This window comes from Mesoplodon bidens (assembly GCF_964165515.1).
Source record: "Mesoplodon bidens genome assembly, chromosome: 2".
Lineage (NCBI taxonomy): Eukaryota > Metazoa > Chordata > Mammalia > Artiodactyla > Ziphiidae > Mesoplodon > Mesoplodon bidens.
In genome coordinates, this window is record NC_138177.1 from 136,224,353 (window position 1) to 136,239,372 (window position 15,020).

At 41.7% G+C, this 15,020-nt stretch overlaps 1 protein-coding gene across 7 annotated transcripts in view; it reads right to left on the minus strand.

The window, feature by feature from the left end:
• Nucleotides 1-15,020, minus strand: part of FGGY (FGGY carbohydrate kinase domain containing) — a 426,675-nt gene that overhangs the window by 350,618 nt on the left and 61,037 nt on the right. For all 7 annotated transcript variants that reach the window (XR_014015075.1, XM_081224383.1, XM_081224384.1 and 4 more), the window contains exon 5: nt 7,634-7,722. Coding sequence is in view for 6 of the 7 variants with exons in the window: in XM_081224383.1 (XP_081080509.1) it covers nt 7,634-7,722 (89 nt within the window). In the remaining variant the exon portion in view is untranslated. The remainder of the gene's footprint in view (nt 1-7,633; nt 7,723-15,020) is intronic.

Below are 15,020 nucleotides of genomic sequence, written 5' to 3' on the forward strand. Positions count from 1 at the left end.
AACACATACACCTGAACATGTAAGTGCTGGTTTAGCCTCACTTCTGAGCTGCATTATCCACCCAGTATACGAGAAGCTCTATACATTAAAGGTTAACAAGTATTTTCTAAGGTAATGAGGTAGGTTTTCATTCTTCATCTAGCTAATATGCTCTGTATGTAGTCTCTATCAGTCAGAACTCCAATGGCAAGGAAAAGTGAGTGGCACTTTGAACAGTTAACAATAGGGTACCTGTTAGGAATTTAAATAATGAGGATTAATGTTAATTGTCCTAAGTGTGATAACAGCACGGTGGTTACACAGGAGAAGGACAGTACTCTTGGGGCTCACACTGCAGAATTCATGAGGAAAGAAGGTGGTATCTGCAATTCATTTATAAATGCTTCAGCAAAATAAACACATGTATGCATGTCAGAGATAGAACACTTCTGAGCACAATGTAATGAAAACGTTAATTGATTAATTATAGGTCTGGGGTCCCCAACCCCTCGGGCCACGGACCGCTACTGAGCTCCGCCTCCTGTCAGATCAGCGGCGGCATTAGATTCTCAGAGGAGCGCGAACCCTACTGTGAACTGCACAAGCGAGGGATCTAGGTTGCGCGCTCCTTGTGAGAATCTAATGCCTGGTGATATGAGGTGGAGCTGAGGCAGTGATGCTAGCGCTGGGGAGCGGCTGTAAATACAGATTATCATCAGCAGAGAGGTTTGACTGCACAGAGACCATAATAAATCAACTGCTTGCAGACTCATATCAAAGCCCTATCAGTGAGTGGCAAGTGAAAACAAGCTCAGGGCTCCCACTGATTCTGCATTATGGTGAGTTGTATAATTACTTCATTATATATTACAATGTAATAATAATAGAAATAAAGCGCACAACAGACATAATGCACTTGAATCATCCCAAAACCACCCCCCGCCAACCCCGGTCCATGGAAAAATTGTCTTCCATGAAACAGGTCCCTGATGCCAAAAAGGCTGGAGACCGCTGATGTAGGTAAAGATATGGTGTTCCATATACCATTCTCTCAACTTTTCTGTAGCTTTAAATTTTTTTCAAAAATAACACCCTGGGGAAAATAGTAAAATGAACAAACAAAAACATGAATTCTCACCAATATTTAAGAAAACACTGAAATCCAATATAAATATTAGTAGTTGACATAAATAGGCAATCAATACATGTAATACTAATAGATACAATAATTGACATAAATTGACATAAATTAATAAAACAAGTGGTTGATAAATATAAGAAAAGGTAACTGCATTTAATAATAAAAATGCACATTAAAATAAGAGATCATTTTAAGCCTAAAAACTTGGCAAAACTAACACAGACATTATACAGACATAAGATAGAATATTATACGGGTATCAAAAACATGTTTTCAGATAATATTTGATATGGGAAATACAATAATACATAGAGTAAAAAAATAAATTGTATAAAGTAGATTTATAATTTAAAAAATGAGATACAGTAATGAGTCATTAAATAATGATACTATTTTTGAGATCCTGGAGATTAAATTTGGAAAATGACTATAGATATGGATCAATAACCTGCCATAATCTTCTCCTGACAGATTAGCAAATAACCATAAGAAAAATAACAGAATAGTATATCCCTTATAAACCCCACACATAGAGAACCATGAAAATCAGGAAAATAATTGCTATTTTAAAAGGACTAAAATTTTTAAAATTCTTTAAAATATTTAAAATTTTAGAATTTTAGAGAAGTTAAAATTCTCTAAAATATTTAAAATTCTAAAGAACATAAATTCATCTCAAAGTAGAAAATAGAATATTTACTGACAACTTTCACAGAATTGTACATTGTAGTTGGGGGGGAGTAATATATCATATACAAAATGTAAGGAAAAACAAACCTGAGATTCTAGAAACTCAGCCCTGTTTCCCCATATGCCATAGAAAACTCAGAAATTCTAACATATAACTTCTAAAGCAGACTAACCAAACTGTCTCTTGTGCATAAGGGACTTGGTAATCAATATTTTTTTCGTCCAAAGCAATAAAAATAAATCAACTGAGAATAGACAAATCTTCTATAAAAATAATTCAAAATAACGTATGTAGGGCCTCCCTGGTGGCGCAGTGGTTGAGAGTCCGCCTGCCGATGCAGGGGATACGGGTTCGTGCCCCGGTGTGGGAGGATCCCATATGCCGCGGAGCGGCTGGGCCCGTGAGCCATGGCCGCTGGGCCTGCGCATCCGGAGCCTGTGCTCCGCAACGGGAGAGGCCACAACAGTGAGAGGCCCGCATACCGCAAAAAAAAAAAAATAAAAAAATAACGTATGTAGATAACTCCATCTTTAAGGAACTGAAGCGTAACTCCCTACTCCTAGTGTTGGCTGTGCATGGTGATTTCCTTCCAAAAATACAAGATAGAAAGAGGAAAGGAGTAACTTTACAGTGGAGAAACCTGACAAACAATACCTCAGCCAGATAATTAAGATCAACATCAACAGTGATGACATGCTGCTAGTATGTACCCTTGATATGATATGACATGATGAGAATGGTATTAAACAGAAAATGGCAGTGTAGTCTTCCTCCCAAAAACATACTACCCATGTCTCATCATGAGAAAAACATCAGACAAATTCCATTAGAGGGACATGCTATAATATATATGACCATGCTTCAAAACCGTCAAGGTCATCAGAAACAACCTTGAGAAACTGTCACAGCCAAGAAGGGACTAAGGAGATATGACTAAATGTATATGGTATCCTGGATAGGATCTTGGCCATTAGGTAAAAACTAAAGAAATATAATTAAGTATGGAATTTAGTTAATAATAATATATCAACATCAGTTCATCAATTGTTGACAAATGTATCACACAAACATAAGATGTTAATAATAGGGAAAACTAGGTGTCAAGTAAATGGGAACTCTCGTACTATCTTCACAACTTTTCTGTAAATCTAAAACTAGGTTTAAAATAAAGTCTATTTGAAGCTATAACTAAATTTCAAAGGACATACTTTTAGATAATTTACAGAATATTGCCAACCCTTGATAATCTAGGAGAAATTGCTCTCAGACCCCAATGTTAGAGGGAGTTCTTCTGAACAGCAGTTGGGTTCTTATGTGTTCACTCAGTTAATCTTGATTATGTTCTCACCTTTTCTTTGGCCACTAGGAAGCTTGGAAACAAATCAATTAGTAATTATGGTGAACCACATAGTTTCTATGAAGCTCTTGGCTTTATCTTATTCTATTAATATTTCAATCCGTTGTGACTTTTTAATATTTTTATCACTGTTTTTATCTTCTATTATCAGTCACCTCAAATCTCTTTAGAGGGAGGATTTATACATATGAATGTGTTTTTGTCTGATTATACAACATTTTATTATTCAAATTTCTGACTTCACACTTCTCATGTTACCAAAATTCTGGACAGTTATCCACTAAAGGCTAGGACGTGGCAAATTACTAAAACGTTGAGCTTTAGTTCTTGAATTGCAAAATGGTGATACCACCACCTGTTTTAACTGATGGTTGGGAGGACTAATGGGGTTCACATTTGTTAAAAAGTTAGCACAGATATAGAGAATGCACTCAATAAATGATGATGATGATGATTATATAAATTATTATTTTTTAAAAATAGCAATAATTATTTTCATCAATATACTGAAAAGAATGGAGCTGAATTACAAATTAATCATAGGCCAAAGTGGTGATTTTCTCAGTGACCCAGAAAAACAAGAGTAGCTGCCATATTTTAGAAGATAAGAACAATAAATAAAGTGGGGGTGGGGAGGGGACAGCAGGAGAAGAGAGAAAAACAGATAAGAGGAGGAGGAGGACGACTTCTTACACACTGTCCCTGCCAAAAACAAGTCTGAAGGCTTAAGACAAGGTGAAATCTGATCACTTTTTTAGCCATGGCTCCACTAGAATAATAAAAAGAAAAAAAGAAAGGGAAAAAAAACACCCTCTAGCCTTTTTGGCACCCATTTCCCCAAAGCCTCCCAAAACAATCACAATAAGAGCCAGATAAACACCAAATCTGAACCTCTCCTTGGCCCAGAGGATGCCAAGTTCATGTTCCACTGTCCAGAGTTTTTTTTGGCATTCATACATTCAAACTCAGACCCTCATCTTTCTTATTCTAGAAGATGGAAAGACAATGGGGATTTTTCATTAAAAGAACTGTGAATTGTTTAAATACTATGTGCTACACATTTTATCCACAGTACTTCTAACCTTGACAGGACGGCCAGATGAGGACCTGAATTTGGGCGGGGGTGGGGGAGGGGGAGGGGGGGTAATTTACTCCAGCTTCTCACAGACAGTACATAGCAGAGACATTGACCCCAGTCTGACTACAAGGATTTCCCTCTTTCCGCTAGGCCAGAAGCTTAATGCAAAGACTCCCTGCCAAAATCGATAGAGTAAGGAAACTCAATAAAATAGCTAGGGCTTCCCTGGTGGTGCAGTGGTTAAGAATCCACCTGCTGATGTAGGGGACACGGGTTCAAGCCCTGGTCCGGAAAGATCCCACATGCTGCGGAGCAACTAAGCCCATGTGCCACAACTACTGAGCCTGCACGCCTAGAGCCCGTGCTCTGCAACAAGAGAAGCCACCCAATGAGAAGCCCAAGCACCACAACAAAGAGTAGCCCCCTCTCGCCACAACAAGAGAAAAGCCCGCATGCAGCAACAAAAACCCAACGCAGCCAAAGATAAATAAATAAATGAATAGAAAAATAAAATAGCTAATTCCTTCAAAACCTTTCTCAGCGCTGTGTTGGAAGTTCTTCTGTCACCTCACTCAGTCAGTCCGTACAATAACCCCATGGAGTAAGTATTGTCATGACCCCAATTATATTTATAATTGAGAAAGCTCTGAGATTACTTGTTTCGCCTGATCATGCAGGTTGAAATAGAGAAGAAAGAATGAAGAGATTGAGGAAGCAACAAAAAAGACAGACAGATGTAAGAGAGAGGTGTGCCTGGGAGAGGGCAACCATCTTTACAAGAGGAACTTGGTGCCTGGTGCCCAAGGTCCACAGACTCAGCTCTCCAGGAGAGCGAAGCTGGAAGGGAAGCCTCTGAAGGTGCTGGCGAGTATGGGCAAGGGTCGGGGAGGGGACTGCAAATACATGCTCAGGAAAGTAGAATGAGTCATGAGTGTCTCAGCCAATAAAAAATGGCAGGGATGACTGGACAGTCAATAAATCATTTCTGAGCACTAAACTTTCTGCTTCCTCAGGATTTCAGATTGTCACGGGTGGGCAATGGAAGCACGTTCTGATAGGCTAACGAGAAGCTGTCCAAATCCATCCGACCTTTCAAAATACATCTAATCCTTCACATGTATGGACCACCTTACATATTACTTTCAAGTATACACTGTTAGGCAATGTTGTCCCATCTTACCTGACCATATAACCACCTGGGGCACTTGTTAATCACACAAATTCCCAGGTATCCCATAGGGATTCCGATTCAGTAGGCTTGAAACTGGAAGCCCTGAGGATCTGGGCTTTGAATAAATGATTCGGCTGATTTCTATAATCAGCCTAGTTAGGTATCACGATCTCCATTTTATAGATAAGGAAAGTGAGATTCAAAGAAGGTAAGGCCACTCCCAAGGTCACCAAACTCTTGTGTGGCAGAATTGAGGATAAGTCATGTTGTAACTCCACAGTGGATAAGCAAGGCAATGCATTTAAATCTATCTGAGCCAGAGCTGGCTTCAAAAAGCTGGCTTCTTGGTGTCTTAATATGGCATTAGACACTTGGAAATGGGGGTGTAGACTATCTAGCACCATCAGAAAAAAACAGGGAGGACATCAATGAGCTGGATTGATTAACATCCAAGGAAAAAGAGAAGGAAAATCAAGGCCCTCCTCCATCTGTAGTTCTGCTTTTGAGTTCTCAAGGCTTGTGGGCCAATGGATTGTTACCGATACCCACACTAGTAGCACTGCTTTGACTCCTAGGTCCATTTGGCTAAAATAATCAAAACATTTCCTTCACTACTGAACAAAGATAGGGAAAAAAACTAGAGAAAGGTCCTTCCAGAAATAACTCTGGACAACTAATATCACACCAAAAGAGGAATGTCCCGATGAGATCTTCACCCAAACAACCCCCTCCCCATTGAGGATAACAATATAATGGTGACTAATTGCACCTTCTGGGTTAAAGTTCAGACCACTCCTCCAGAGCCCTCTCCCCAGAGAGGGATGAGTACCTGAGGTTTACTGAGGCCATTTTTTTTTTTTTTTGCGGTACGCGGGCCTCTCACTGTTGCGGCCTCTCCCGTTGCGGAGCGGAGCAGGCCCAGCTGCCATGGCTCACAGGCCCAGCCACTCTGCAGCACGTGGGATCTTCCCGGACCGGGGCATGAACCTGTGTCCCCTGCATCGGCAGGCAGACTCTCAACCACTGCGCCACCAGGGAAGCCCACTGAGGCCATTTTAATATGCATGTGAATCCCCTCCACCCTAGCATTTCATTAGTGGGAGGGGAGAATAATCAACAAGATGAATGATGTGCTTGTGAAATACATCTTCTACTATCTCCTTTCTGGAAGCCCCTGCTGCCAAATGAACTATCACACTCTCATCAACTCTCTACAAGGAAAATCCAAATCATACAAAATGAGATAGACAGAAAGAGCACGGGGAAAATGGTACTCCCATTCCCAGCTTCTCGTGAGTTTAAATAAAAGGGAAAATAGGGAGGATTTAGCACTCTCTAAAAGAGATGACTTTAAGATATACCTAAATATATACATACTCATGCAGGTTTATCGGTCCTCTGGGAAATGATCCCCTTTCTCATATGCAATTCTAAATCATTTCCAAGATAAGAAGACCCCTCCCTGCCCTACTGCCCCCTGCCCTTGTGCATCCCCTGAAATCTGAGGTCAAGATGACAACAGGTTTGCATGCTTTGAGAGTACATGTCCAATCTGTCCATATATATGCACATCTGTGCACACATCCACTGTAGCAGCCACAATCACACTCCATGAGTATTTTTTAAAATTGCCTCTGACGTGTAGCACATAACTTATTTATAATATTTGTCATTTCTTGAGAAATACTGTTGACTTCAACATACATACTTCTACACTCTGGGATGATTCAGGTACACTGATATAAAAAGCAAAATAGCTTCATTAACACACCCTTCTAGTTAAAGTTAAAATCACCTTCCTTGAAAAACATAACTCTTGCCTTAATTTTAGGGGCCAAAAAATGTTTCTTTTATTCATCATGTAAAAAGTGCCTTTGGAAAAATAGTCACATTTCACAATGGACTATTCACGTCTCCTTTAAATGTGTCCAATTTTAATGAATGGTCTTCACCTTGGATACCCACATTCCAGGCCTCAGAGGAACAATGGTGTTTGGGCATGTGCAGTGGAGGTGGAAGATGGATTCAAGATGTTTCAAGTACGCAAAATCGCATGCAGATGTACAAACAGTACATCCAGTCAAAGCGAGTTAAGAAAGCAATATATATATATATATATATATACACACACACACACACACACACACACACACACACACACACAGACACCCGAGAATGGATGAACACAAATAAAATCCAACCCGTAAGTAACATACCGTGCTGTGACACCTGTTGCCTTCCACGATAAGAAGTCTGGGAGATCAAAGAAATGTCCCGCCTTATCCCAGCAAGTCTCTCTCAAGTTCTGCCAAATTAAATACATATTAGAATCAATTATGGGCTATTTTTTCTCCCCCTCTCCTCTTTCAATAATGTTTCAAAATTTTCAAAACAAAAGCATAGCCAACAATGCCCAATAAAACATCTGTTCAGGGGCTGGGAATGGTGAGTGATATAAAAGCAGTACTATACAGGAAAGAAAAATTGGCAATTATTGATCCTTCCAAAAATGACTATAATTTCCCTTTTACTCCTCTTTGCCAACCTGGAGCAGGAGGAAGTACATTCTGCAAGGGTATGCAATCCATCTTCCCAGTGAAGGGCAAGAGGATACTCTTCAAGACATATAAAAAGATTTCAAAGCTGAACAGCTGTGAAATGGGGAGAAAAACCACACTAAGAAATTACCCGATGAAATGCGATGTGTCCTGCCATGAAAAAGTCTCCCCAGGCTAACTGGTTCCAAAGGCAACAGGAATGATAGTCCCTGTCCACAAAGAATTTCCAATCTAAGCCAGAGAGAATGGTACGGAATCAAGCTATTCTTATAACTTTTTTAAACATTTGTTGCTTCCAATTTCTTCCACACTGCCAATGTGGTCAGATTATTTTTTCCTGCCACTGGGCTTTTTCCTTCCTCTGCCACCTCTGTCCAGAACAATCCTTCCTCACCCACCACCCTGTTGCTCTGCCCACTTTGGTTAACCCAATCCATCCTTCCCTGGGGAGGTCTTACAGGATCTCCTCCTCAGGTGAGGTCTGGCTGTCATATAACCCATATCACCCCGCAAGTATTTGTATAATGTCCTTCTCTTCTGCTAGATTGTAAGCTCAATGATGTCAAGGACCTTGTCAGTTTTATGCACCATAATATCCCACAACTGTCTTTCTCCTCCCTGGCACAGGACTGGACCCTTAGCTGTGAGGTAGAAATCACATGACTCCAGTCCCCCTGACACACTTAACTGGACTAGGGGTGGGCATGTGACCTAACTGGGCCAATCAGATTCCTTCTCCCAGGAATTGAGAATCAGGATCCAGATGGAGTCATTTAACTTCTGCCTTTGAGTGGAATTGGAGGTGAGATAAACTTGGAAACTGTGAAGTGGCCATTTTTTTGCCAAGGACCTGGAGCAGTAGGACTTCATAAAGAGAAGAGCAATACAGACAGAAGCAGCGGCAAGAAAGGTTTCCTACCACCCAGGCAACTCTCCATGTCCTGGTTTCAATTATTCCCTCCCCAAGAGGCTACAACAAAAAGGAATGTATCCTAAGTACATGGGTATCTTTGGGAACCTAAAGGCAACAAGACAGAAGATCCAAAAGAGACATATTCTAGTATCTGCTATCAGGTGACACATAGCAGACATTCGATAAATATGCATTGAACAACTAGACAAACTGCTCAGTTTCACCTTCCAATCTCACTCAGGTGAGAGGCGCTTCAGAGTTTACAAAGGGTTTCCACATGTGTTACCTCCTTAGAACAACACAAAAGTCCTGAGTGCTGTTCTATTTTATAGACATACAACTATTCTTTATCTATATTTGCCCTCAAATTCTATGAGTTCTTCCTGTTTTCTCTTCCCCTATCACCACTCTCTGAATACAGACATCCACGCACAGCAGAGAAACTGAATATTAACCCAGGAACAGGGTCCCATTAAAACAATAATAACATCAAAAGGGCTCAGACGTAGAAGGCAGCGTTAAGCCCATTTTCTGTTGTTGTTGGTTGTTTATTTTAAATTCCTAAGCATTTGGGTGAGCGCTTACATCTAGAAAGGGCTAAACTTTCCTTTGAATACCCATACGTCTTAATGTTAAACAAAGCAACACTTAAAGTTGACTAAATATGCCAAACGTAGCTCTGAACTAGCAGTATCTTTATATGTTAATAGATCAGTCAGAAAATGGTAGCCTTTGAAACTATGAGTCAAGCTACTAGTATGTCTTCTGGGTAGTCCCCCAAGTCTCTTTCCATGTGCTCTGTGGTTTCGGTGATCAGTTCTCAGGGAGAAAAGGCATCCTCATTCTAAAGACTTCAGAAATCCAAGGCCAATCAGAAATAAACCACGAAACCACTGCAGCAACGATCAGTGCTACCAGTCAAAGCCAAGCAGTCTTCCTCAACTCAGAAAATAACTGCTTCTGTTAGATCCTGTATACAGTCATTACAGACCTTGCAAAATAAGAGCTTTCAGCCTGTAGCCACGCAGACAGCCTCTGTGGACAATGGAACCCAGGCAGAATGTCTCAGAGACAGCATCAGGCCTCTGGCCAGAAAGAGACACATCAGGGGCAGGAGGGACAAAGCAGCCTGGCGGCGCCATCTTTTCTTGAAACAACGCGGCTTCACTGAGCAAAGCCAGAGACCCTGGCTAAAACTCTCCATAGAATGAGTGACCAGAAATGGCATCATATTAGGAGTGTGAGGCATCCTTAAAAAAGCATGTGGTCCTGGGGGAGAAGACAGCAGTAGTATTCCCTGCCTTCTCCACAAAAGCAAAGTCTGCAGCTTAGTCAGCAAAGGAGAGGGGGAAAGCATTTGCCTGGATGAGAGGGAAGCCCGATCCCTTACTTGAAGTCTCCAGAAGCCCGATCCCTTACTTGGAGATGCTGACACTACCTACAAGGTTCCCATGGTGTTCTTAGGTTGGGCTACATGATTCACAAGTGCTTAGTCATCAAATGCCAGATTGGCCAAGGGCCTATTAGCCCCCGTGGATGAATTCTTAATCCAGTTCTATGAGAAAATCTCTCCTTCCCTGCCTCTCCCCAACCAGCAGAGTCCCAGCCAAGGGCCTCAATCTTATGGAATTAATTCTATCCTTGGAACCACTGGGCCTGCATCAGGCACAGCGACTGTCCTCTTAGATTCTTCCACAGCTTACAACAGTGCCCCCATGTTCCTCATCTCATTGGATTCTCAGGATGGTTCAGAGGTTGTAGGTGATACACAACAGTCTGCATGTGAAGGATGCAGAAACTGAGGTTTGGATGACAAGGCCTTAACCCAAAGCCACATGGGGCCTCCCACTCTAAAGTGAGTGTTCCTTCCTTCCCAGGCCACAGTCACCACCCTGAGGCTCCCAGATCTAGCAGAGCTGTGGGTTTTGGCCTTTTGGAAGCATCATGATGGAAGGTATTACCATTCTTTACAGAAAGAAGAAAGACATTTTTTCTTTTTTTTTTTTTTGCGGTACGCGGGCCTCTCACTGTTGTGGCCTCTCCCGTTGCGGAGCACAGGCTCCAGACGCGCAGGCTCAGCGGCCATGGCTCACGGGCCCAGCTGCTCTGCGGCATGTGGGATCCTCCCGGACCGGGGCACGAACCCGCGTCCCCTGCATCGGCAGGCGGACTCTCAACCACTGAGCCACCAGGGAAGCCCTCTGATGTTTTATTAAACTTCAGAGATTTCACTTTCAATCCTGGGCAACTCACTTAACTTCTACATCCGTCATAACAACCTCCATGCACAAATGGTACACGGGCTAGAGCAAACACAGAGCAGGTCCCCAACACAAGCCAACTTCAGGCGCATCTCATAATGTGGGTGATGAATCCAGTTCAAACTAGGAGCTCTCTGTGCCGAAGGAGTTAAGCCTCTCCTCCAGTTACCAAGCAACTAACAAAAAGTAGTCTTTTCAAGAAAAAAAAAAGAAATCAGCAGTGATTGGGGTGTATGACTTGGCAATAAAGGCTTCTGCATTCCAATAACAATCCTTTGAGCTAAGCAATCCCTCAGGCTTGAAAGCCACCAAAGAGAACAAATCTCTTTTTTAATCATCTATTACTTCATAAAACCACACTCAAAGCACACACAGCTGCGGGTCTTGGCAGACGGCGGAGGTGGAGTAAGTGTATCTGAGGTTCAAGGCCAGGCAGCAGCCACTCCACCAGCCTGGGGCAGAGAGATGGAGCTTTCTCCCTTTCCTTCTCACTGCCATGTCCAGGGAGGCAGTGAGGTCTCTGCTGGCTTCTAGATGCCAAGGGGACTTGGGGGTAAAATGAAGCAGACACTGCAATGCATGTTGGGAGACGCGAGGGTCTAGGAGCAGCATGGGAAAGGAGGGATGACCAATTAAAAAAGGATCAACTAAGTATTTGGTTATGACTTGCAGTGGGAGTCTATCTGGGCTCCCTGCTGTGTGCAGTGAATGACAGGGAAGCACAGAGCTCCCTAATTTCCTCCCAGTAAATGGTCCTGCCAGAATATCCCAAATACTCATGATATTGTTTTCCAGCACAACGGCCCTTAACAAAGCAAAACCTTATCCTCACTCTATATTCAAGACTGAGAATTAGGGCACAGGCTGATGGCCCAGAAAGGAGAGATGTTTCGGGAAGAAACCTAATCCTCAACTTCATTCTTTAAAAAAAAAAAAAAAAAAAATGATGCTGAAAACATGGACTGGGTCACAATCCCCAGACAGAAACTTCCCAGAATGAATGAAATAACTGTGTTTCATACTCCCATCCACAGAGAAAAAGACCAAACACTGGAGATATTTTAAGACAGACAGATACGCTGAAAGGTTTGTGCTACCAGTGACATCTTTCTAAAAAATTAAAACTTACCATGACGTTTCTTTGCTTAAAATGGTTCGACAGTTCCTTGCGGCCTAGAATCACATTTTTTCTCCTTGGCATGGCTCTCAGGACACATAACTTAGCTCCAACTTGGCCATTATTTGTTATGACTCCTTCTTGGCTCACTGCCCATAACCCCTGTCTTCATCACTCCCCACCCTGATCTCACCTCGTTTCTTTCTCTTCCCCAAACGCACCGTACTCTGTCATATCTCCCTGACTCTGTTGAGGCTGATGCCTCTACTTGGATTGACTTTCCCATCTTCTCTCATGATCAAACTTCTACCTTCGATTTTCAAATGCAGCTCAAATATCACCTTTTCAGTGAATCCCTCCAGCCCTTGCTGTGTCCTTATGATATATATTTACGTGCCTAAGTCCATCTCAAAATTTCAAACTCCTGGAGGGCAAAAAGCCGCTAACTCTTTTAAATGCAAAAAGTTTCAGGAGGTACAAAGAAACTTAAAGTCAAACTCTTTTAAAGTAAAATTACAATGAAGCTGTAGAAAGATGTGTGCAAAGGAAATGGTAATTAATAAGATGATGTATGATGATAATGTAATGAGCCTGATACCAAGGTTTCGTGAGTCAGCCTCATAACTTTCTCATAATATTTTTTGTGTGGCCATATATCTGCCTCTAATGAGTAATCACAAACAGGGTTCAGAGAAGGGAAAGGGCTTTGGGGCCTGGGTGGCCAAAAAAGACTTCATGGAGGATAGATTTGAGCTGAAGCCTAAAGGTCAAGCAGAATCAATATTTATGCTACTGCTGAGAATGACACCCAAAAAACAAAACTCTAAAATGACAAGGTACATCACCCCCTTTAGAGAAGGTTTTGTTTAACTGTACCTGCACAGAATTTATTTATAAAATGAAAGAATCCCATTGCATAATTTAAATTATTTAATTTTCAAGAACTGGATACATATATGCATCTTCCCCCCACACCTCCCCTAGAGATCTACTGTTCTACAGAAAGGTAAATTTATAATCCACACTAGAGCAGATTTTCCAACCATAAAAATGTTATCATTTGCATGAAAACGGATCGTATTCTGCAAAGCTGACTTTGCCCAGGAATGTGATACACCACATGCATTAGGAAAACAAGGCTTTGGTATGTGGGCCCTAAGAACTTTGGAGTCAGGCAGACCTGAGTTTGATTACTGTCCTCACCACTTCCCAGCTGTGTAGCTTTAGGCAAATTAATTTCTCTAAGCCCCAGTTTCCTCAAACGCCACATTACTAGCATCTACCTCAAAGGACGTTGGGAGGGTTAAATGAAATAATGTGGAGTGCCGGATAAGTCAACGGATTTCACTCTGATTACTACTGCAGAGCTTCACGTGTTTCAAAGCGCTTTGACATGCATGATCTCATCTGACCTGTATAAATTCTTTAAGGCAAAGAATAGGGGAAAGGTAAGAAATTATAAACCTCACCTTTCAGGTTAAGAAAGTAAAACCCAGAAAGGGATCACAACTGTCCCAAGGTTACACAACACATAGGTGGAAAGACAGACTAAAACGTAGATCTCTAGTGCCCAGCCCAGTGCTAGTTCAGGGGTCTGCCTCCCTAAAGCACAATAAAATGCAGAAGGAGGAAAGAAGGATGCCATGGTAACCTAGATAACACAGTTCCTAGTGGGCGGTGGAAGGGAGGGTTCTAAGAGAAGAGAGGGCTTTGGACTGGGTAAGGTCTTGGAACAGAGGTGAAATAAAGTGGGAGACTTGGACAAACAGAGAAGTGAGGAGGTCTTCCTTACCACTTCCGTCTCTTGGATCCCTTCATGCCCTTCTCATCACTGCTATTCTATCTCCTTCCTGAGCTCCTTTTCCTTAGTTTCCCTTTAAATGCAGATAGATGTTCTTGACTCATCCTAATGCTCTTCTCACTTTTCACATGCTTCCTGGACAATTTTAATTATTCCCAAGGTTCCAACCAACTACTAGTTGAGTAACATGAATGACCTCAAACTCCAAACTCTCCTGAGACACGTCTTCTGGATGCGCCACTGCACCTCTAACTCGACACGTCCATAACAGCATCTGTTATTTTCCCCAAATGTTTTCCTCCTCCTTGGTTTTCTATGTCAGGGGATCCAGTTACCCTAGGAGTCATCTTCTCCTTCTCTCTCATTGCTTACATCCCATCATCCTTCTAATTTAAACTCCCAATTAATCCATGAAGAGGTTCCCACCTCTTCACCCCCCTGTATTAGTCAGGGTTCTCCAAAGAAATAGAACCAATAGGAGACTACATATATATATCTTATGTAATATATATATATACCTTATATATAAAATATATATCTTATAATATATATATCTTATGTATCCTATATATATATATCCTTCATATATATGACATCTGTGTACATTTGTATATTTCTTCATATATGTATATTTATTATCAGGATTGGCTCACACGATTATAGAAGCTGAGAAGTCCCAAGATCTGCAGTTGGAGACCCAGGGGTTCCAATCTGAGTCCAAAGGCCTGAGAACCAGGAGAATTGATGGCGTAATTTCTAGCCCAAAGGCCAACAGGCTCAAGACCCAAGAAGAGCCAAGGTTTCAGTCAAAGACAGGAAAAGACCAATTTCCAGCTCAAGGCAGTCAGGTAGGAGGAGTTCCCTCTTTCTCAGCCTTTTTATTCTATTCAGGTCTTCAATTAATCAGATGGGGCTCACCCACATTAGGGAGGAGAATCTGCTTTACTCAGCTG